The sequence below is a fragment of the Agelaius phoeniceus genome, chromosome 13 (assembly GCF_051311805.1).
Source record: "Agelaius phoeniceus isolate bAgePho1 chromosome 13, bAgePho1.hap1, whole genome shotgun sequence".
NCBI classification, from domain to species: domain Eukaryota; kingdom Metazoa; phylum Chordata; class Aves; order Passeriformes; family Icteridae; genus Agelaius; species Agelaius phoeniceus.
In genome coordinates, this window is record NC_135277.1 from 8,825,858 (window position 1) to 8,850,999 (window position 25,142).

The 25,142-nt window shown below is 39.3% G+C and overlaps 1 protein-coding gene across 2 annotated transcripts in view; it reads right to left on the minus strand.

The window, feature by feature from the left end:
- The window catches only part of TMC3 (transmembrane channel like 3), a 129,449-nt gene that overhangs the window by 15,075 nt on the left and 89,232 nt on the right, over positions 1-25,142 (minus strand). Inside the window, exons 19-23 of one of the 2 annotated variants that reach the window (XM_077185307.1) lie at positions 20,533-21,402; positions 5,495-6,279; positions 4,057-4,200; positions 2,714-2,789; positions 88-169 (exon numbers count right to left, since the gene is read on the minus strand). In XM_077185307.1, the coding sequence (XP_077041422.1) occupies positions 88-169; positions 2,714-2,789; positions 4,057-4,200; positions 5,495-5,604 (412 nt within the window). In that variant the 5' untranslated portion in view covers positions 5,605-6,279; positions 20,533-21,402. The other variant, XM_077185308.1, reaches the window with a different exon arrangement.

Here is a 25,142-nt window from a genome sequence, read left to right on the forward strand (position 1 = left end):
ATTTAATTTAGTATATTAAAAAAATACATCAAAAGACTCAGCATTTTAGTAAGTGTTTTACAAATACCATTAAATCTTTATACTTACTCTCAATTTTCTTTATTCTCATTTCCCAAGGAATAAAGATTACCACAAAATTGTATGCAAGTCGAATAAACTTCTTCCAAAGCTGAGAAAAAAGCAGAGAAATATGACACTTCTTCACATGAAAAAAAGAACCTAAAAATGAAGTGCTGAATATTTTGCTCGTGTCTTATCTTTTATCACAAGAATTGCTACAAACATTGATGACTAAGGTCTAATTAGGAGCATAATGCCTCAAAGGAAATTCTCTTAGAGGAAAAATATGCTTTTTTATTTAACAGCAGCAAATTTAACTACTTCATTCTCAGCTCTATGTTGTGCAGCCACACAGAAATCCTGTGGTTATATTTTGTAGAGTCTTTATTCATCCTCTATTTTTGCATGGTCAGATGGTCTTCCTGCACTGTACACATGGGGGAGAAAAAGTAAAATCCATCTGTACAAAAGTGAGAGCAGTATTTGAGTTATTGAGTTAGAGCTATAACTTCACAGCGTCAACAGGAAAAAAAAAATTGCATTCCAGGCATTATAAAGTATTTTAGTACAGCTAGATATTAAAATCTCCCCTATATTTTAGGCATTTTTAATAGCAGTGTCAATATTCTATCATATAATTTGATCTCCTAAAATTAAAGAGGAGTAAATAAAATTTTAAGTACTGAAAATGTAATCAGTCTCTTTGGCCAAAATTAATTAATATTTATGATGATATGGACATTTAATTGCACGAATGGGAAGTATTTTAATTGAAGACATTTAGATGCTGGGAACTGCAAGGGAATTGCTGGGATTGCAACTTTCAGTACAGGGTTCACAGAGCTGAGAAAGGACTCAAGCACTTTGTGCCAACTGCACTACAAATTTATTACAAATAATAATAAAAAGATGTCCACAGTGAAGCAAAATTTACTAAAATATCATTTGATAGCTATCATCTCTTTTCCTCCCTACTATGTAGTTGAATGGATAATTTACACTCTTGGAACGCAGAGTATGGGCATCTGGCTTTAACAGGGGGGAAAAAAATCCCAAAACACAGCTACAAAGAAAATGTAAAATAATTGAATTGAAAAAAGAAAATGGCTTTCAGTGTCAAGATAGTAAAAATGTATTTTAACTTCAATTTTGATAAATAATGTTGTGAGTGGACTGTCCAATCATGAACACCATATATTCTGCAAATTTAAAAATCTTATGTAAATACACCCAGTAGCTGCATTTTGTACTTAGCACATGTTCAACCACTGAGTTCCTAATTTTGATGATGTAGTGCTTGTTTTGCTGTGCTACAGTTTTTGTCTCCTTGGTCACCATGTTATTCTGTAAGAAAATATGTGGGGGAAAAAAATCTCTTCCAGTTAAAAAAAAAAACAACAACAACAAAAAAAATCCCACACCAAAAAAAGGCAGCTTATTCTGTTGCTGTTGCTGAATTTAGCCCCAATGTAAAGACTATTCCCCTAATTTGTGCCAGGATAAAAGAATACAGATCCCTACACATAATGAGTGCTACTAATTAACTGCTGAATTACATCCCTGTGCTGAATGTCTTCAAGCAAATACAACAGAGGCAATTAGATTGGACACAAACTTTTATTCACTGTGAACTCTAAGATAAAGGCTTTTGTGTTTGTATAGGAAGAATTATATGAGCAAGCACCGAGCCCAGTCTCTGATTTACTGATATTCTGATTTAGCACTTTCTTTCTAGCTGAAGTCCAAGTTCCACTCATATCAAAGGCAAAAAATAGTGTTTAGTTTACCTGCATTTTTACTTCACTGCATTTGCCACACATGCAAAGGCAGAACAAGGAAAACTTGCTCTTTCAACATTGGAAAGGGCCTCTGGGGGCCAGCATCTCAGAGCACCAGATACCTGTGCAGCTCTTCACTTGTTCACATGAATAAAATGCACGGCGTTCTATTGGCCTAACCCTGCCTTTTGGAATTAAGATAAATTAGTAATTAAAAGTCTACTTGCTATGATGACAAAAGTATTCTTGGCTGCTTAGATGACTAAAGAATTCTTCTCTTGGTTGCTTATTAAATACAATTTCCTGCATATTATAAATTTGCAGAAACTCAGGCCAGTGTCTATTTTCAGTGGTGTAAATAGATTTGCTAAGATTTGATTCAAATTGTCTGAGTATAATGCAAGCAAAACCCCTTCTTTAATAACGTATTTAACATAAGCTATTGTAGGATTGTTTTCCAAACTAAAAGCTAGACACATTTTTCATACTAAGCTATTGAACTGTGGCCCCAGTTTGTTGAAATTGCTCTTCAGAGGATACTGCATGATGTTTGTTGTTATCCCTTTCACATCACCCCCTCTAACAGGCATCAATATTTGTAGGCTGTCTGAAAAGAAAGCTTATACTGCATTAACAGAAGGATATTCATCCCTCAACACATGAAATTAGTCTGCAAAAATGTAATTACTAAAATTACAATGGAAAAGAGAAGAAGAAAAAAAATAAAGAAGCTTTTAACTGCTTTTTTCTCCCTCTACAGTCCTGAGCCGAAGTATCAGGAGTGCAGAGCAAACACACACTTCTCTGAATCAGAACTGCAAATGGCTATTGGTGGGAAGCAGAAATTTCAGAGGTTTGAGACCAAGCAGCCTTACCTCTGCCCCTGCAGCCTGGTACCCTCTCGTTCTGGTGAGCCTCCCCTCGTACTTGAGCACGATCTCCTTGGCCTGCCTGCGCGACAGGGGGAGGTCAGTCTCTCCATGATCCATTGCTCACATCTCTCCTTCTGCACAAGCAGCATCTACCAGAGGGCTCCAATGCTCTGAAATACAGCCATGGGCTGTCCCACCATCAGCCCCCAACCCAGGCAATGCTTTTTTTTCTCTGACTATTGAGCTTTTTACTGATTGTTTAAAACCACTTAGACTTTTGTCTGAGAGAACTCGGCACTCAAGAGTTTGACTGCAGGGAGAGCTTTCTGTTCCTCTGCTTTATTTCTCTGTCCTTTTGTTTCAAAGTCTTGCTTTTAAAATGGTAGAACCCAAATGAGTAAAACAGCAAGATCCCCTTTACAGTTTGGCAATTTCCTGTGGATACTGGCACCTCTTCTGCAGGTATGGTCCTGTGAGAGGTACATGTTTATCTGGTCATACACAGTCTTTGACCCCAGCAGAAGGTGGATTGGGACCACCAAGATCTGATTAAAAGGAACAGGAAAACAGGAAGTTACAGACTCTGCCCAAGAGAGAAAAACCTCTCTTTGCTTCCCAGATAACACAAGGGCTCTTGGTAGGGTAGGGATTCCTCATGGCTGCATTGCCATCTGAGCACCATACAGGGTTTGGAGAGAAAATGCCAGATGAAAAGGGCAAAAAAACCCGCAAGCATCACACTGATCATGAGGTGAAAGACCTGTCACAGTTTGGACAGGTGCCCCAAAGAGTTAGTCACATGCTCTTTCACTGGAAATCTGGAATTATATTAATTGAAATCCTAAACTGTGAAACATGTTTTTACTACACTGACCATGTTTTTTAAACTTACAAGTGTCCAGTATTTGCTGCATTTACAACATGCTGTCTGAAGCTATGACCAGCTTCTGTTCTAATACCATGTAATTACCTTAAAAAGGCAGGCTGGTTCTCCTTTTTGGGACACAGTGAAACAATTTACCTTAAAAACATATTATGGAGCATTACCAACAGCCTTCCTTGAGACCATTGAATAGCTGAGTCTCTTTTAGTAGTTAATAGCCAAAGCATGATTTCTTGCTATTTTTTGTGCTGTGACTTTCTAAAGGGAGCCACAGGCATGCACCAGAGACAACTTCACTTACAGACTGTCCACCCAGAGGCTGCTGTGTTCAGCCAGCCCTCAGATCTTCCCAGAGCATCCTCATACTTTCCTAGCAGCTCTAAATCATTCCTGTGCTCCCTCCCGAGGCTGGAAGCACTGTGACAGTCAGTGAGCCTGAAAAGCTCTGCACAGGCACCTTTACCTGAGCGCCCTCAGCTTCTGCCTCATGGGCCACGGCCGGCAGCGGATGTTGGACATAATCTCCTTCTGGTACTGGATGTTCTGAAAGATCTGCTCTGGGTCATGGCTCTCAGCCTTCTCTTCACCAGCATCGTCTTCTGAGTTGCTGGCAGCCCAGCACACACCCCACAAAAGCAAAAAGGAGACAAGTTATTGCTGTGGGATTCCCAGCAAAGAGCTGATTCGAGCAGGATCCAACCTCATAGAGCATTGTAGGAACGAGGGAACTCATACGACCTTGTTGTTTGAAAGTTGATTAATAATTTGGGTGGTTTCTCCATCTCCAGGACATACCTCTTTCTCTCCCCACTACTTGCTAGTCAGTCATAAATTTCCCCCACTCCTGACCATGAATCCCAGCCTTTCTTATTCAAGCATTTCCAGCCATTCAGCTTGTACATCATGCTAGCAAGACTCTCTGTATATTTTTCTGGAACACAGTGCTGTCTAAACATTTCCAGAAAGAGCAGATAACATTAATTTATTAATCATACCCATTATTTTTATTTCAATAATGATAAATAATGATTATTGTTAGAATGAGGGGAGCAGGTGATTCAGTCATGGTCAACATTTAATCCTGTTCCCTGCTGAGGGGCACAGGGGTGTGGACCCCACATACCAAGAATTACTTGTCCCTGTGAAAAGATTCCTGTGCTTTGATGCAGATTTCTGTGGATGATTATTAAATCATCTTTTCTGATGCTGTCACCACATTTGCTAAGGTACAGCTCTTGCAATTCCCTGTTGGTCTATGAAACAGCAGCAATATTCATTCTCACAGGGGCTTAGGTCTAAAAGTCTGTAGTGACTGTTTCTCCCTGAGTGACACAAAGGGATCTGAAGTACTGCAGAAACCACCAGCCAGGAACTTTCCCAATTGTATGGCTATGTACTTGCTGGGAAAGTTTTCTGCAATTTTGCTGAAAAGGCAGCCTTTTAATCACTTAGAAATAAATCATAACTTAAAACATGCCATGGAATAATATTTGGGGGACATAATTCATCAGACCACTAATCTGTTAGTCTGCAGTCCTGTCCCTTCAGTCACAGGGGACATTCAAGGGAAATTTATAGTTACACAGGAAAAGAATAAGAGACTTCTTACCATGCTATACCCTGAACTCTTTGGAGTTACTTTGCTTTACTTACTGTGTTTATGTTTCAGTATGAAATGTGTCTTTGACAAAATAAAGAAAAACAAAGAGGTTTGAAATACATCTTAAAATACAGAGAAGGATTTTTCTCATGCTCATTTCCATGCTACCACACTGTTACTCAAACCAGACTCCCTTCCCCAGCCTGACACACACTCTGTCTGCACGGAAGTGAAAAGACAAGCTCCCACTGCTGTGCTGGACAAAGCAGACTGTCCCTTGAGGAGAGGATGGGTCCCTTACCTGTGGGGAGGCTCCTGGTAGGTGTAGATGCCAGTTTGCCGCTTCACCGTGCGCTGCTTCTTGCAGGACTTGGCAGCTCTGGGTGCAGGGGAGCCTGGAGCTGCTGCCATGGAGGCAGCTGGGACTCTGCAGGGCTGGAGGCAGCCTGCAGCTCGCTGGGCAGGCGTCTCAGCAGCAGCCAAATGTTATTAAGCAGAGAGCAGCGAGTGCTGTGAGCCCTGGGAGCAGAGGATCAGTGCCCGGTGCTCCAGCCTGGAGAAGCTGCTGCTGCCTGGCACTGCCTTAAAGCCACAGCACACTGCAGCCCCACCACTGCCCCTCCAAGGCCAGATCAAGGTGGGAAGCAGAGTTCAAAGAAAGCCCAGCTGAATTCATTCACAGCCAAGTGTGCCTTGTTGTGGATGAGGGACTTGTTGCCTCTGAGTGCCCCCAGAGCACCGTGCTGGCTCCGGGTGGTGTTTCCAACACCGTAGGTGCTGTCGATGTTTCTGCTTCCTGTGCTTGACACAAGGCTCTTGCTCAGGAAAAGCAAGATGGTTTGTGTTTGGGCCTTTAGCAACAGAGAACCATGCCATGTCATTGTCCCACAGGGCTTCCAGTTTCAGTGGTGGAGAGTCCCCTCACACCCTTTCTATGGTCAGCATCGACACAACTTCTGTCAGCATCTTTGTGATGCTGGCCTTGGTTGCCAGGATAGAATAAACTGCTCCAGGTTCTGCTGGGGCCAGGAAAGTGAATTTTTAGTGCTTTTCTCCATCATAGAAGTTACAGATATTCTGGTGCCACTATTAAAACACAGCAAAACAGACCAAAAATACAATATATTAATAGTTCCTGCAGCCATAATTTGATGCTCAGAAAGAGGGTGTGAAAGGAAGAGTTTGAAGAGAGTTTTTACTTGTTCCTAACTTGGTATTTTCTCTCCATAATAGCTCTGCACACAGTGCAGCAACAATTTTGATTGCATAAATCAATGGTCTGTTGTAGTTAACTTTCGCTTGCAGCGTCCGACAAAAAGAACATTTAGTTCTTGCTTCTAAATTTCCTGTAGAGAATAGCACAGGCTGCTTTTTCTCTCCATCCTCAATTAATCTAAAATACTGCCACTTGCTGAAAAGTTTCACTTTTTTACTGTCTATTGTCCTAGACTTATTCAGTTAAATAACTGAAGGGCTAAGTGGTCACAAGCCTTATCTTTTGTTACAGTATTGAAAGAGTAAATTCATTTGGTGTAATTCACTGAATTTCTGAGATGACAAGTAAGGACCAGATAAATATGAGTCTGCATTTCCAAAATGTATCTCACAATAAAGCCTAGAGTTTTCTTGCTGGGTGAAGCTTCCCTAGAAATCTGGGAGTTCCATTAGCACAAATCAGAATGGTAAAAAAATGCCTCAATTCAGAGTTCAGCTGTATTCTGCACCACAGAATGTGTCATATGCATGACTATTGAAGCCTGCTGAAACCCACTTACTGTGTGGGGTTTTTTCTGTCAACTGAACTCTCTAGTCCCAGCTTCACTCTGAGCATCTCTTGCACCCACTTCTTTTAGCCCAAACAGAGACTAAAGCCTCTGGACTCCAGTTTGCAGCTTACCATGGATGCATCACAGAGAAATCTACTTTTTTCTGTACTGTGATTTTTTTTTCCATTTGAAGTCTGCAGAACAAAGGCTGTTAGAGGTTTGACATCTCAGTCTTTCTGTACCATTCCTAAATCCACAAACCTCTGAATGGCTTTCCTATTTGGCTTCCCGTTTATATGACAAAAAAAACATAGCACTACCCTCTCTCTGTCAGACCATTCATCAAGTGAAAGCAAACAGCCAAAAGGAATAGATATCAGCCCAGAAGCACATCTCCATTAGAAGTCTTATCACCTCTTCCTAGCTGGAAAAACAAAAGAACTATTCTGGATTCCAGGAACGCCCTTTAGAGCTTTGATGCTCACAGAACTGCAAACACACCCACATCACCACTTTTTCTGACACGCCACAAGATATATTTTCAATTATATAATTAAAAGCAGGAATATGTTAGTTCAAATGTCCTTCCTTGGCTGTAGTTGTTTTCCTTTGCATCTCAGCCAGTGGCACTGGGGGCAGGTCCTGCTGCCTGAGCTCATGAGGATGAGTGCCCCTCTGCTCAGGCCACTCCACCACAGTCCATCAGCTCCCTGCTTATTCCAGCTATGTGCATAAATGTTAATCTCATGTTGCAGATAAACACTCAGCCAAATGCCCCAAAAGGCAGGTTTTGACACAGTAACAGCCTCAATTCCCCTGAAGACATCAGCTAGACCTCCAGACTCTGCAGGAGAGAAACACAGATCTCTCTCATTCTGTACTACCATTCCTGCCTCATAGTTTTCCCCTGAGATTTTAGATGTTCTACTTTTCATCTGAAGGAACCACAGTGGAGAGATCAAAATCTAACATCATCTATAGTTCCTAGAGATATTTCACAAATAAAGCAGTATCCTTCCATGTCATGGTGTTACAGCACTACCAAACCCATTAAAACACTAACATTGCTGATTTACATGGATTTAATTGGCTGGTGTATGTTAATGTGTCAACAAGGCAGACAAATTTTGTTCCCCTTTGTTAGAAGAAAGCTGAGAGTCTAAAAAAAACAAAGGGACAATTTAATGCTGACATTTATACAGCTCTAATAGTGCCAGTGCTTGAGGCACATACATCATGAGAAGTTACTACCAAACACTAAAAGCACAATGAGCAGCAAGAGACTTATGAATTCCAAGCCCATCTGAGAGAAGGATGCAGGGAAAATGGAAAACAGGCTCCAAGGGCTTAGCCTTGAAGTTGGCAATGTCCTCTGTTGTCCATGGTCCCTGCAACAGCCTCTCAAGAATTCAAGTGTTAACTCAGACACAAAGAGGGTTTTGGTTTTGCTTTTCAACTCAGCCAGCAGTTCAGCAACCAGAACACCCAGCTGCCCATTTCAATCTGCTCTATTGAATCCAGAAACCTGCTTGGGTTTGTTTTAGTCTGAGTGAATACTACAGAGGTTACAGATTTGATTTCAATTGCTACTAACAGGATGTAAAACAGGACATTAGCCTTTTACTGCAAAACTTTCAGCTCTCTGTGTGTAATAGGAAGACTCACATTTGATCCATAGGATCATTTTGCATTTTCAAATGCTTACCCAGGAAAGAGCTGGGCTGGTGAACTCTGCTTACTGACAATTCAAGGAAACAGTGGGCTTTATTCTTTCCCATATGCTCTATTCCCATAGAGGTAGAGTTTAAATTTTACCCATCATTCCAGCACTGCAGTTCAACTCAGGACCTTTTCAAAGTCTCTCTGCTTGGGAGATTCAGAGCATTGCTGACCTCAATTTCAAGGTGAAAAATTAAGAAAGGGAAAAGTTTTCCAATCATCTTTGTAAGAAAAAGAGAATATTATCCCTCCACATCCTCAAGTACAGAAAACCAAGGGGAGGGGGAAAGCATTTGGAAACACTGACCAAGACAGCTTGTGTATTTTTAAGTGAAGTAATTATCAGTAGTGCTGAAAACATTCACAGACCCCAGTGATAGGTAATGATGCTGTAGGGCATCCAGGTTTGTGTGAAAACATTGAAGCTCCTCATAGCTAAAGGACCTTGGCTTGTAGAGCTGAAAGAACTAAGACCAAAAGTCAGACTTCACTTAGACTTCAAAGACAAACATTTAATTCTCAAATTGAAATCTCAGTTCACCTGTTTAGTCCCCAGATATGCAGCTGGACATAAGAGCAGTTATGGGATTTCCAGGGTAACAGTGCCAAAGCCATCGCTTTCACTTACTGAGAATAAAATTGATTTACTGAGCTCTGGTAAATCATTCTCTCCTCCTAAGATTGTTTGGACAGCCTAATTTCATACAGTAGGTTCTGCTCTTCAATTTCAGCATGTTCATAACTCTTGCTGACATTTATCACACTTGGATCAAGGGGAATGCTCCCATTGTAGTTCAATTTTCTTTGTGAATTCACATCCCACATTAAAAAAAATTCCTTTTAAAAAGCTCCTCCTGTGCAGTTAACTGATCTTACAGCATCATGAGATGACTATTTTTATTCTTGGATGAGTTTTATGACTATTAAAATATACATTTCTGTGACAGTACAACTCAAAAGAAAATACATTGAAATCAGGAAATTTTCAGGAGTGTTTTAGAGAACAGTGCTAAGACAGAGGGTAAGGAAGAAAACCAGGGGAAGAAAAGGGGCTGAAGACAAACAGAAACAGCCCCATGCCAAGCCAAACACCCATGGAGGGGCAGAACAGGCATTAAAGCTTCTACAGCCAGTTCAGCTGATGCCTTGGCTTCATGCCTGGCTCACTGCCCCTGGGACTTGTGACTGTACTTTCAGGTGGCAAAAAAGCAATTGGACACCATCAGAAAACTGATTGTTCAAGAATAATACATAATCTGCAGCTTCTTCTGCTATAAGAAAATCAGTGTTTTCTTAGCCTAATGATGAAATCAGTATTTTCTTTGCCAGCAGCCTGATGTGCATCCCATGGACGTGTGCATTTCACCAGAGACCTTTTTGAAAGCCCTGTAACCAAATTATTTTCCAGACTTGCGTGAGTCGTTACAAGCCAGACCTAGGAGTCAGTGAAAATGAAGATAATTTTAGACTATTTAATAAATCAATTTAAAAAATAAAAAAAAAAAAAGAAGAAGTTTCTCATTTTAGAAGAAGAGAGGAAAAATTCCAGGAACTGGCAATGGCAGAAAGTAAGTGAATAGCCAGGACTTTCCAGAGTGGTGATATTTGGGACAACCTTGTTAGTCAAAAGGCTGGAAGAGGTGGGATGTATCTGGAGCAGACAGCCATAAAAATCTATTTTTGGTTTCCTTGGGTTTTGTAACATCCATTCAATTTCCCAGGCTAGAATCCCACCCTAATTTTAAAGGGTTTGGCATTGGAATAGTAAGGTTAGTTCACCTACATTTATTGGCTAACATCTTTACAAAGGAGATGTTCATAAAAAATGGGCAAGGAAATTCAAATGAGCTTAATTCCCTGCATAAAGAATGTTAGTAATTCTATTAAAACCTAGGAGGTTGTTTAGGTACACAATACTTAACTCATTAGCAAACAGTAATCATCATTTGTCCAAGAAAAAAACACAAATGCAGCTCCTCAAATTACTGTCTGCAAAGAGATGAGCTTGTTCCTCTTGCACTCCAGGATATTGCATCAACACTGTGCTTGGGTAAGCTGGGGGTACCAGGCGGTGGGTACAGGATCACCTGAATTCAGCACCTAACACATCAGTTAAAAAAAAAGATCTAGAAATAGATCAAGAAACTATGAGGGAAAAACTCTGAAAGGGTAAAAAAACATAAAGAAAAGACTTGGAGACCTCAAAATATTACACCCTTGCAGAAAATTACTTTAAATATTCTTCACAAAAAAAGTGTGCTCTAAATACTGCAATAACTCAATGCAATAAAATTGCTCATTTCTTCTTACCCTACCCCAAAGACACACCTCAGAAGCTTAAAAAAATGATGTTCAGACTGATGTTTATTAAAAGTAGGCAAAATGTTATTAATTTTATGCAGTCTCAGAAGCACTGTGCTGCCTGAGCTTACTGAATATCAGATGACCTTGAAAGTGCCTGAGTCATGGGCAGTTCAAGCTGCAGCCTAAACAACCATCCTAAATCTTATACATCATCACCTACTCATTATCTGGGCTTTGTACTTTCCTACCACTGAGGGATTTTCACATAAATTATACAGGAAATGAAGCAAAATGCAATTACATTCTCCAACAGCTCCAAGGCAGATAGATAGCAAAGGCTTGCAGCACAGTTCAAGAGTCAGCTTTCAACAAATGTCACCTATTAGGAGGAATCTAAATGAAACATATATCACTAAGCCTCCCACTTCTAAATTATATCATTATCTCATCACTAGGACAAGCAGTTAGAAGGTTACAGCAATTTCAAATAATCAGCTTTCAAACAGATTTCTCAAAGGGACTTTTCATCTTTGCTTTTACACATCACCATTTGGACTTTCACATACACTAGAAAATTCTATTATATTATATTAAATTGAGTTATCCCAATGAAAACATCTCTAGTAAGGTTAACCCAGACACTTAATAATCCATTAGCACCCTTGGTTTTTCAATATAACAAGTTTTCTCATAATGGCTTTTCAGTCTCAAAAGGAAAAGTTACAGCTATGGAACTTCTGAGAGTTCTGGATTGATGGGATTCAGCTGAACAGTGGGAACACTGCAATGATGAATAAAATCACATTTTTCCCCCTGCCTTCAGTGGATGGTAAGTCAGCCCCACAGCCTTTGCATTAACTGCTCATAGCCCAGGTCCCAGGGGACCACATGGAACGCTCACATCTTCAAGGGAGGATCCTTCCTAACCCACTTTTTAAAGTGAGGATCTTGGATGTTTTTGTTGCTTGCATTTGGGGGGCTTTTATGGGTGCTACCCTCAGTGCAAAAGCATTAAAAAACAATACAAAATGCAGTTTACAAACATTAGGTAAACACTAACAAAATCTCAATATATATATTTCAAACAGTCCTTTCTTCCCAGAATCTCACCATGCAAATACCTTTATCTGCTGCTGAATTAATAATCACTGAGCTTATGGACATCAAGTGTTTGAGGCCAAAAGTTACAAGAAAAGCCTCGAATCATAAAGCAGTGAAGAGACTTTCTTAGTTACTGTGGTAATGATCTCCTTCCTGCCAGCACACATTAAACACATGCTGGTTTTTGGAAGTTCATCTATTGTGTTCACTGGTCTCATGGTACATTTTATTTCCTCTGTAGGTGGAATGTTTTGAGAAAGCTCTTTAATAGCCAGCATGGGCTTTGCTAAATTAACCCATCTAAGATTTGAGATGTGTTATGAAGATGCATATGAGCAGCCTCTAAGGCTCAGCTCAAGCAAAACAGTTTAAATCTTAATAAGAAAATTATGACTCACAACCTATCATTAATATTTAGCTTTTTATTATTATTACACAACAAACTAAGTCTGATTTCTTTTTTTTCTCTCCACTTTCTTGTATTTCCTGCTCATGGTATAATCATTAAGTTCTCATTACAGTGTTTAATTTTCACACTTCTAAACAACACCATATATTCTTCTCAAGGTTTAAAGATGTGCAGTTCTTCACTATTTAAAAATATTTCTAAGTTGACACCTAAATGCAGAAAACATATCACAAGAATTGAATAAATTTGTTTAGGTTTAATGAAATGAGTGCAATCTCTTTGCAACTTGTAAATCATCTTAGCTGTAACTAATCCTGGTTTGTTTAATTGGGTAACTGGTTTAAATGCTCAAAGGACTAAACTAAACTAGCTCCAAAATAGGAAGCTATTTAATTCAGCCTGTGCAGACCTTTAGATTTGTATTCTATTTCAAAGCACATAAAGGCGAACAAGAAAAAACTACTGAAAATATTGGTTTATGGTTTAATTAGTCCTTTCAGGATGTGCACTTGTTTTTAAATAGATAACATGTCTATCAATAGGAAAGAAAAGTTATGAAAGTGGTGACAACTGGGAAAAATACCCCAAAAAGAACATGAGTGAAAGGCCTTATAAAAAGTCTTACTTTTTATGAATAAAAGGATTTTCCTTCGAGGCTCCGTTTCTATTCTCACACAATGAATCTTCTGCCACCACAAACACAGATGTTCCCTTAACTCTGCACAAATGCCAAAAGCTCTTTAATATCCACTCTGGGAGGGCTTCTATGTTAATGAGGGTGCATTAACAATTTATTAAGCAAAGTTCCTGCATCTGCTGCTGGTCCTTAGCCTGTCCCCTCTGTGTGGTCCAAGTCAAGCACGGCCCAGGATGAGCCTGCAGGAAGGCAAAGCACATCGAGAGCTTTGTAGGGGAGCGTGGTGAGGACAGCACCCTGCCCTGCCTGTACCATAAATGTGGTTGTGGGAACAATTTGATGCATCCAGGGGTGATCAGTTGGATGAGAGCCCCTTCACCTGCAGGAGGACATCAAATGAACCCCTGCGTGTGACAGGAGGAGAAGATGCTGCAGTCCTGAAGGCAAACTGGATTTGCTGCCTGAATTAAACACCCTGGTAATTCATTTCACCATTAGGTGCTGCTTCCAGACCTGGGCGGGGGCATTCCCACCCTTATTGCACGTGTGACCATAAATCACCATAAAGATCGGAGCTCCCAGGAGAACTCACAGGACCCGCAACCTCCCTCTGTGCTGGAGGATCCGGGCGGGCAGGCAGCGTTTGGAATTTTCCCTGCAGAGAGATCCGAACGCTCCACCGTGTGGCCAAGCTGCTCCCTCTACACGGCTGCATTGGGAATGGTGCTTTACCGCCAAGAAAATTTACATTAACTCGTGGGAAAGAAGCAAAACATCAGAAAGAAGGTGTTTTCAGCTAAAAAAATACCCCTCAAATAAATTCTCCAGATACAGTCACATGTATCTGGTTCAATTGCAGAGCACTGGATGGCCACAGATGAACCTGAGAGCACTGAAGTCACAGGAAAATGATGTAAAAGTTAAATCTCCACTCAAAGTCCATATCAGAGTTTAAAAATCAAAGACTATTCTTTCCATTTGTTAATAGGGCGTGAGCAACTAATTAGGAAAAAAATCTTCCTATATATTATGCAAATGCTATCATCCTTCTTCCTCTATCAGATATACAAACTGCACCACTTTTTCACTTAGACTTGGTTTTTGTTTCTTTACTTTTTAATATAAGAAGCATTAAGAATAGAATGGTTTTTACTTTAACTTTTTTACTTAATTTTTTAGTGAACTTTTTAAGCACTGCTTCTTCCATATAGCATAAATATTCAGTGCCACATTAAGTGCTTAATATCCACAGGTGACTAGAAAAATAAATATTATTGTTATTAACATTTATCAACAAAACAATCAAAAAGAAGGGATATTTAGGCTCCCATTTAGAGAAATAACATCTGCTGAAAGGTGAAGTTCTCCTAAATAATTAGATGTTTTTGATAGTGAAGGGAGGCATTTGATTCTAATGAGTAATGTTTCCCAGAAATGTGACTCCATTGTCTAATCTTCATAAAACTAATCTCTTCTTCTCATAATGATGAATAATAAAATCAATATATTGGAAGTGTCAGAACATAAAACAAGCTTGGAGTGCAGAATATGTGATTTGTCACATTCATGGTGCTTTTTGTAGAAGGTAAATGAAACAGTTGAAACAGCACTGATATTTCAACTGCCAGAGCATACTTCTGAAAATTACTTTCTCAGACTATTAGTATAATCCACAGTTTACTTATTGTGAAAAGGCTCTTTGAAATAAAATCAAAGGGTGGTGCATTCAATACTGAGTGCTCTGCTCCTCCTGCACACCTACAACAGACAAATTCTGTAAAACATAAGTTTTTAAGTACCAAGTCCAGACATTTAAGTGCTCTGTTTAAGCACAAGAAACTAATCTGATTTTCTTGTAACCTGATTTGAAATTTGTAACATAACCTAAAATGAAGAAACCAAATCAATGAGATTAGGAACCTGTACTTCTTTGAGGAAAAAAGCCCCAACAGAATAAATCCACAGACATGCACAGAAACAAAACAACTGGAATCTGAGATGAATGTAGCTAAACAAGATTCTATCATTTGAGATGACATACACTGATTTCCTGGAACATTTAACATCAATGTGATTTGCTGCAGATCAATTAGAAACCAAGAATACCTGAAAGGGAAAGGTTCAAGTCACTGGATCATAAATCTCAATTTTAGAAGGTGAAGATCCTCAAGCACCCATTCCTGAAGGTCACATCCTCCCTGTGGCCAGTGTAGCACCTTGCAAGAAATTCCATGGTGGAAAGAAAAATCAAGGCATGGAAGCAAAGCCTAAAACATTTGTCCCCTGATTAGGGGAAGTGTCTGCAAAATACAACTTGACAGAAGTGGGAAATGTAGCAGGGCAACAACCAGACAGCAACAGGGGGGACTGAGGGGAACAGGTTTCATCAGAGCCAGTGCTGGAACCCAGGATGCTCTGAGTCCCACCACATCCAAACCAGGCTGACAGGGATTCTTCTGACACTGCTGGGATAAACAGATGTTGTCCAAATGTCCAGATCTCAGAATGTGTGAAAGATCATTTAGCAATGAGTTTCACTGGTTGTTCATGGACCATATGTGGTTCAGCAAACAACATGAGTGACACATAAAGAGAAATTATCAGGTTAGGAAAATTCTTGAGAGATTTCTAGGAACAGAAGTTATAGGGGGAACATTGAAATGTCTGAAGATTTTCTTTTAGTAATGAACATTTTTGAGAACCCAGGTAGCTACATCAATAGTTACTACACCTCTGGAAATTACACTTCTATTTTGCTCTCATATCTCATCCCACATATCAGATCTGGTAGACAACTGCTTAATCAATTTTTGGTGATTTTTACACAAACATAGGTGGTTTGGCTGTTTAATCCTTTTCATGCATCTGTTGGGGATAATAGTCTCTGAGCATTTAAATGAGTGCTACAATAAACTGCAATTCCCCGATCAAACTGCAAGAAAAGTAGTTTTAGTTTTGGGGGTTTTTTTTTCAACTGAAGCACAGTTGAGAGAAAAACTTCAGTGGGGGACCAAGGCCAGAGACTTTAGAAAGGCAGTAAAGGCTTCAGCTTCCACAGTTACTCAGCTCTTCACAAAGCCTTTTGCCATGGCCTCCCATACATTTAGAACACAGCCACTTGTCACCAAGAAATCATTTCCACTCTGCCCACCAGGCCAAGGAAACAAGGTCATTAAGAACCAAATGTGAGGACTGGAATCCTGCCATTGTCAAGTGGATGGTTGAACATAGTCAGCTCACCTGTGAATGGTGGTCGTGGGCCAGCTTGCTAGGATCTGCAGAAACCTCCCCTGAGGATTCAAAGAAATTGTATTCAGTGTGGTGAACATATTTCTACCTGGCTGGGTGGACAATCTTTGATACCTTTGTGTCCCAAGCTGCTGGTGAACCACTGGAAGCAGAAAGGGAAGCTTCTCCTGGAATATTTAAGCCCACCTTCTGGAGCTACAGGCTGTCTGCTGGCAGTGGGATGAGCATAGTCAAAAGGCATTAATAGTCCTTGGAGAAGAATCCATGAAGTGAATGGTCTCTACCTCCATCACTTCATCCTGTCAGGACAAATCAGCTTGCTTGGTCTCTGCCTTTCTGTAAGCTGAATAAACAAAACCCTCAGGAAAACAATTGCTATTTCAAGTGAAATGAGCAGTCTTTCTTTCACTGATTTGCCAAGCAAAAAACTGCCAAGAAGATAGAGAGAGGAAGACAGCCAAACAGTTATGAAAAAGGAAATACCATCCCCAAGTTGAATTTGGCTGGTTGACTTGGCAGGATGGGATCAGAAAGGGTATAATCAGAGAGAACAGAAGAACAGAATGCATCTGAGCCGACTGGAAGAGGAAACAGAAATAGATTGTTCAGCCTTGCAGCCTATTGGTGCTGCTGTCAGACACAGCCAGCCCTTCCACAGCTCCTTTGGGAAGTTGTGTGCTCTGCCAGAACACAAGAGATGGAACTTCAGCATGAAAGGGACCTTTCCTGCTTTGCAGCCAGTGCCCCAGGCTCTGCATGCTGTAGTTAAGTCTGTGATGATGAGGGAGAGGGAAAGTGCCCAGGATTTGAATGCAGGTGAGAAATCACCCACAGTACGTGCAGTCACTACTCACCGGTGTGTGCTGTAGGACTCTGCCTACTGTGCCCCAAAAAAATTGATTGTGCCAAGGAAGCAAAGCCTGGAGATGAGCCTGTGCCAGGCAGGCTGTGCTGCTGCCCAGCTCAGTGTGCCAGGCTGGCTCTGCTGGTGGCCAGGCTCAGTGTCCCCACGAGATGGCTGCAGAGCCTGTGGCATCGCAGCGAGCACGCACAGCCCGCAGCTGCAGGGCTCAAAGTACCTCAAATGCATGTGGCACTGCAAGAAGTTCCTCTTTCAAACATGCAAATCCTTGAGACATTTGTCAAAACATCATTAAAAATGATTTAAAAAAAAAACCAAACAACCTGCATTTAATAAATTTTCTGGTTTTTAGATTTTTTTTTCCCTTTCCTGTTTGGCATTTTGTTCTGCTCATTTTTTGGTTATATGCTCCACACAATTCAAATAATCAGCATCAGATTATTTTTTCTTTCTGCTTTTTTGAAATCAATCTTTTTTTGGGAAGTTCTTTTGAAGCTTCTGCATCTCTGTTTTCTGCAATTAGGCTTTTTGTGTTAATTACAATGATTGCCAAACCTTCCACCTCCCCCATGCTTGGCTGCCTTTCCCTGCTCATGGTGCCTATTCATACCACTCCCCATTCCTTTTCATTTTGGATTTTTTGCTAACTGGCCATGCCATTTCCTGGCTTGACACCAGTTGTGGGTCTTGAGCTCCAATTCAGCCAAGGAACATATGCATAATTCTAAATACAAGGTTGAGCAGGGAAAGCTTGGCTGGTCACCTAGCCCTGGAAATGTTGCCCTGACAAGGAAGATCAACAGCACCTAAACAGCAGCCTCAGCCAAGGACTCCCACTCCCTGTGAGTGTGAGCAGCTCAAATCCAAGTTCTACCTCATCTGTCTGAAACAGACAGATGGGTAACACAAACACTTCAGTCCAGGGACAGATACATGCCCTTATGAGAATTGTAATTTTCTGGGGTCTGAAGGACACAGTGCTGATTTTAGCCTGGAAACCTCTTCTGAAATGGGTATTAAATGTCAACCAGAATCCCTTTCTTAGCCTATATCTAATAACAGCCTTAGTTTGGAAAGTCCCACAGTAAAAACCTACATATGATTTCTCCAAATCCATCTCTATCCCACCCTTGGTTGAACCCTGGCTCATTGTCAGGTTTCTCTGCTGTTCAGAATAGCTATACTTGTTCAAATCCATTAATTATGCCAATGTTGGAGAAAATTTTGGCTAAACAGTAAACCAAAGCCTACCTACTTCTACCCAGCCCATCTTTAGGCATGATTACTTACAGATTTACATCCCCATTTTTACCATGAAACCATTTTTTTGACTGTTCTTCTTAAGTTTAAACAAACAATTGATGCCAGCCTCAGCCACAACCACAGCATAGAAGCCAACAACCAATTTTATCCTTTGAATGTGCCCAACCATTAACCAATTAAAAAAAAAAAATCTGCCATCACACATATATTTAGTACATTGGGGTTTTTTACATCCTTTTTTTTCTGCCCCAAGAGGGAACAAAATTATTCAGTGTCAGACTTCTATGGACCTTGTTCATCAGGGAAAAAAAAAGCTCTGGTCTAAATTTTGACCATGAATAAACCTTCATGGCCTCATCTAAACCCAGTCCCTTAATTTTCATTATTACAGTGTATGCAAAGTATGAGAGTCACACAGATATCCCCTCTGGATAAGGCCACAAAGACTTTGTTCTAAGCCCAAATGTGCACATTTAACCTTCTGAAATCAATTCACGTGGCCATTACTAGCTGTTGTTTCATGCTTGTGGATTTGAGGCTTGGCTCTTATTGAAGAGTTGATTGATTAATATCAACATTGCAAAAGCCTCATTTAGCCAGGGGGACATTTCTGGAGTTCAATTTTCTAACTGAAAACCAACCATAAGAGTACATTAAAATTATCTAATTTTGAGCCTCTGAATCTTTTCATGAGAACTTGCACATAGATATCTTTCACATTTATTGTTTAAAAATACTTTCAGTCATTGCATCATTGAAATTAGACATGTATTAGACATGTACACGATTTTTTCCCCTATTTCTAATTATAGAATCTAAAAAGGATTCTCTTGCAGCTTGCTATTTACAACCTCTAAAAAGTGTGACAATTAAGACAATTAAGACAATTAAGACAGAAACCCTCAAACAAGGTCCAGAACCTATACAATGCCATGTATAGGTTGAGGTTCTAGAACTGGGCATAAATATATAAGACAAATGCTAAACCAGGCAAAACTGTTTATTTTAGAAAGATCTCATTACTGAAGCAGAAAGGACAGTTAATCACTTTGCTTCTGTTTCCCTGGGAAACTGTTCCATTAATGGCATTTCCCACCAAGTTAGCACTTTATTAATATTTTATTTGAAATTAAATCAAATTATGATCATTTGAAGAAAGTAATATAATTGCAATTTAATCTCTTTTCCATTTTCCCTTCTAATTTAATTCAATATGTGACAAAGAGTGTGAAAACAGAAGGGGTGGATTTTTTATATCTATACTTCTTAGTTGTGAGAAAAGAGTGGGTAGTTGTAAATATTTGTGGAAACTTTAAATCTTAAAAAACTAATATGAAAACATGGAGCACTTTCATGTGCAATTCAAAAATCAGCTTTTGAGGTGAAACAAAGTGTGCTGCAACATTCTAAGATTTTTCAAAGCAGTTATAATTTTTTATCCAGTCTTGGAAACAAAGGAAGCTGCAAAAGAAAAATTTATCGCTAAGCACACAGATATGAAGAAATTGTAACAGCAGATGATGGATAAAAAAAGATTTACTTCCCCTGCTCAAAAAATTACTGTTTTCTCCCTTTCACTGAGGTTCTGTAGTGGTTGACTGGAGAGTTTAAAAAAACCTGCTGAGAAACAATTTTATTTTATATATATGTATATACACACATACATATATATGTATAAGTACATACATATATTTTACATATATATGTATACGTATATAAAACACATAACAAGCATTTTCAATCAGTGATGAACCTAAAATTTTTAGAATATTTTACATTCTGAAGTAGGATTTCTTTTCCAAATGATGACACATTGATTTTAAATATTAGTAGGAAATTATTATTAAAATATATTATGAATATAAACATTACCTTTAAAATAATTTGTTTTAAACCATAAAATATCCTGCAAGTATTTCATTTTTCTAAGTGTGACATTAATATTAATGTATCTGTATATTGTATAAAATTATGGAAATAACTGGAATATTAAGATTACTATGAAATTGTATGCATTGATACCACTTACATCTGTTGTCTGAAGGGGCTGTATCAGATATTCTGAGCAGAATAATCAAGTGCTGTAGGCTTTTCTAGTTATCTCTTTTTCCAGACATTACTGAAGTCATTGCAAGTGACACAACAAACTAAGCACTGAACAAAAGACAACTCTTGGACTGAAAATAAATCTTGTCTAGTTGGGAAAAAAATCATGTATTGAGAGTAATTCCTTCTCATGACAGAAATGTAAACTGACTTCCAGGCAATGGCAGTCCCAGGAATCCCAGTCTTGGGGAATCCTGGCAGGGCAGCAGTGCTGTGGGTGGGGAGGATGGGATGTCCTCTGCAGCACTCATCTCTTCACGTTGTAAGCCACATTTGCCACCTCCTCTGACAGGGACAGCCGTGCCCTAGAGGTGGTTAACTCATAGGATCCAAGAAATATCTGTACATGAAAAAGAAATGCACTCCATCCCTTATTTGGCTAATTAAGGAGAAAACCAGTCTTAGCAGTTTTGAGAAAATCCAAGACAAATTTAAGCATCTGGTATTTTCCACTCATCTCTTCATTTGGGCTTTCTTGGCATATGAGCTGGAGTTTTGGCTGATTTCCACTACAAGCAGAGAAGAGAAGAAGTCAAGAAGTGTCCTCACTTTCCCACCATTCATCTTCACTCTTTTCCAAAAAAACAGTGATAAGGCCAGAGTAATCTCTGTGGGCATCCCAGGCATAGTGGAGCATCTGACTTCCTTCTAAAAAACATGTACTATATGCAGTTGCAATAATTTTGACATATTTTCTCCACACATCCAATTACTTGGAGACTCTTGATGGCTCTTTTGGCAACTCCTTTTCCTGCTGCCTCCTCAGCTACAAAAGGCTGTTTTTCTTGTCAACCTTAGTTGCATTAAAAAAAAAAAAAAATCCAGGAAGAGATTGCCAACAAATCAGCAAAAGAATAAAAATCTTCCCCCTTCCTCTACAAATATTTTCATGTGTCTACATTCTGTACAAATAACTTTATGTTCCAGGTTTAACCAGGAGTTGCACTGTTTATTGTGAAAAAGAAAAACTTCATGCTATTCATCTTCAAAATGATGGTGTGTGAGAAACATCCAGCCTCTTAATGGAGCTTATTTGACTTCACTTTATCAGGAACATAATTTTACCACAGCTGATGACCAAGATAAATTAAACCTGTGTCTTGCACATGAGGAACACAGGTCTTGCACACATTCCCATTAAACAGTTCAGCTTCACTCAAGCAAGACTACAGTGAAATGTAGTTTGGGGTCTCATGTTTAACACCAGAAGAAGAAATCACAGCAATATAAATTACAGTTTGATCTCCAACACAGACAGTTTAATAGGCCATGATTTAGCAAAGCATTTAAGCAAATGTTTAAATCCCATTGATTTAAGTGGGATTTAAGTACATATTAAGTACTTAGCTGAATTGAGGCCATACTGTGAAGGGACTCTTAGAACAAGGAAAGCACAGTAGGCTTTAGGGATCTTTATTTACAGCTCAGATGTTTAACTTTGCAAATTTGGCTTAGGAACCTGTATAATGCAAAAAAGGAGCCAAGGACAGACTGCAAGAACATTTGGCTGCCCAGGGTCACTTCAGGATAATTCAACATACCAATATGGGATTTAGTTTCTAAAATGCTTTTATGCTGAAATCTACCACATATAATTTATAATTAAGCTGACTTGCCTCAATGTGTCATTCAGCAATTGTATGTACAGATCTCTGATGCTGCCAAATTTCTTGTGCTCTCATTTATTCTTTTCCCATTTTCCCCTCTCACTTTTAACCCCAACCTTCTGGTTGCAGGGTGAGGAGGAGGCATATGGCATTCGCTGTTTGTCAATCAACTCTCACTGCAGAACTAGAAATATAAAAAGCTAAAAGCAACAAGTGTTTCATCCTGGAACATGAAAACGTGTTCAAGATTCAAATGAACAAGAGGGGATCAAAACAGATATTTCACTTAAAGGAGCTCTGTTAAAATGATATCATTTCTCCCATGGATGTATCAAAACTGTGTTGTGTCTATATGGACTTTGCTAAATATTGTAGCTGTAACAAAATATTATATTGACTATAGGAGGACTTTTAGTTATTTATCTTTTCTTCTTGACCCCAAATCTTATCTGACTCTTATATAACTTATCTAACTCTACTGACACTATTGCAGAAGACTGAACTATTTCTATTAATCTTGCAGAGTAGGAGTTTGCTTTTGGGGACATTAATAACTCTTGTTGTCAGTTTTTTTTTTTGGGAATCAGCCTATTTCCAGAGAGCTCTGGAAACAGGAAACAGAACACTGTATCATGTCCAAACACTGCATTTTGTAGGGAAATAAAGACTCATGGAATCACTAATCATAAATTTAAAAAGATTACTTTTGAGAGAAGTTCTTATGTAGCATTATGCCCTGAGACTTATTAGAAACCTTCTTGGTACTGTTTTTATGGCAGGTTCAAATAACAACATGATCAAATTTTAGACATCTAAAAAAAATCCTTTTAATTTCACTGCTCAGGCTTGGCTTATTTCTAATAAAAATCTAGTTATCTAGATAACACTGTCAAAATCCATACTCTTCATAATTCTATAAATAAATTATAAAGAGTATTTTCTGTTAGTTAAGAGGGATGAGCAATGTTTTCAATGCATTTAGTTTGCTGTGGGGAAAGTATCCTAGCAAAACTAATCCCTGATTTATAAATTCAATTTTCAGATTTGTGCTGACCAAGTTTGTGATAATGCTGTGAGTAAATCTCACCCTTTCCTGACTCCTACCAGGTGGTAAATTTTCAGAAAAACATTTTTTATTCCAAGAAGACACAGAGAGTCTGCGTTAGAGCCACTTCCAGTACAGCCACTACAATCAAAGTACTTACAAGTACTCACCCAGCTCAAAAACATACAAGTGCAAGGCCAGTTTAACTACATGATAAACTGATTTTTTTTTTTTTTTATCATTGTGTGAACTTTTCCTGGTAATTAAACCCTGCTTAGGAAGTTGTATCAGCCAGGGAATGTCCTGACCTCTGTGTGTGCCTGTGGAGATGAGCACACACAAACCATCAGCCCCACTTGCTCTCACCTGAGTGTGTGCAAAATACTCAGATCCCATTGCTCCATTGAAACCCAGACATGCTCTGGATTTCTTAGAACTGTGCTAATCCCAGCTTGAACCCCAGGACACAGCAGTCTCTGAGCTGAGGCCAAATGCATTTCTAATGATTAGCAGATAAATTAGGGAAATACTGAGCCTATTAAAATGAACATACTCAGGAATCTAATTGGATAGTGAATTAAATCATTCCTTTCACACTGATTAAACCAATAAAACAGGATGATGATTCGTGCTCTGAAAGTGTATTACCTGATATTTCATCATACAATCTGTCAGAAAACAGAGAAGAAAGAGTCACCAAGCTTTAGCAACAACATTATGGCTATTTAAAAAACAGTCTGTGTTCCCACTGTAAATACCTCAAAGTAAATTTTTACATTACCCAATGTGTAAATATTTACAATGGAAAGAAACTTATTTTTCTTCATTCTCAATCATGACAAAACACATTTGTCTCATTTGCCTCCTCAGCTGAATCAAATCTTTTTGATAGTAGTATAATGTGGCTACAAAAATCTACTTTGGGAAAAGATGTAGGTAAACAACTAAAGAAGATTACTTTTTCAGCAAATACACTAGAGGGTTCCAATACTTTTTGTTTTCACTTGCAGTCTCTCCAAACAGGCTAAACTCCCAAGCAGTAGGAAGCAAATAGCTTGTGTAGCACAGAAAACAGTGGTTCTGTGCTGGAGAGGGGGAAAATAAACACTTTTTTGGTAAACTTTCTGTTCACTATATTACTGCATTGAGCCATTGTCAGTTTTATTCCAAGTTTGTGTCGAAAGTTGTGTATCTTAATAAAATAAATGCCAGAGATGCTGTTCTCATTCAGGAAATACAAATTAATGTCCAATTTCAATTAACTGGGAAGTAGGAATCTCAGGAATTACAGTAGGTGTGAGAATCCATGTGGAGTTAAAATGCTCTCAGCAGTCACACCCCAAACGTCTTTGGGTTTTGTTTGTTTAAATTACCATGTAAGAGCTTAATGCTTTAGGACAACTGTCTCTGTTCTAGAGGGTGAATGTGGGACTGATGAGCTCTAACCAGGGCAGCTGCTCTTGGTTTGAGTCCCGTGAGGAGCAGAGCAAATCTCAAATATCTGCCTTGCATCCTCTGCTCTCTGCAGAGCTGCCAGCCCTGAGTGGAGAACTGAAGCAGCATTTATAGGATGTGTCTTTTTTCAGACCCCAGGAGCCCTGAAGTGCTCGAGCTGATGCTCCACAGGCCTGCCCAAGCCTTGGAAACCATCCAGCAGTCCCAGTGGAGAGATCAGGAGAGATTAATTTCATCTGCTGCTGGAGTCAAGTGTGCTGCTGCAGGGTAAAGCAGCACTTTTCGACCTCACCCTGGTAGGATTAGACTGCTCCTGGTACCAGAATTATTTCAGCACAGAGAAAGGCTCCATTGCAGCTTTCAGAGCAGGCTGGCTGCTCTTGGCCTTCCCTTGGGTTTGTGGCTATCAGTTCATCAGCACTGAGG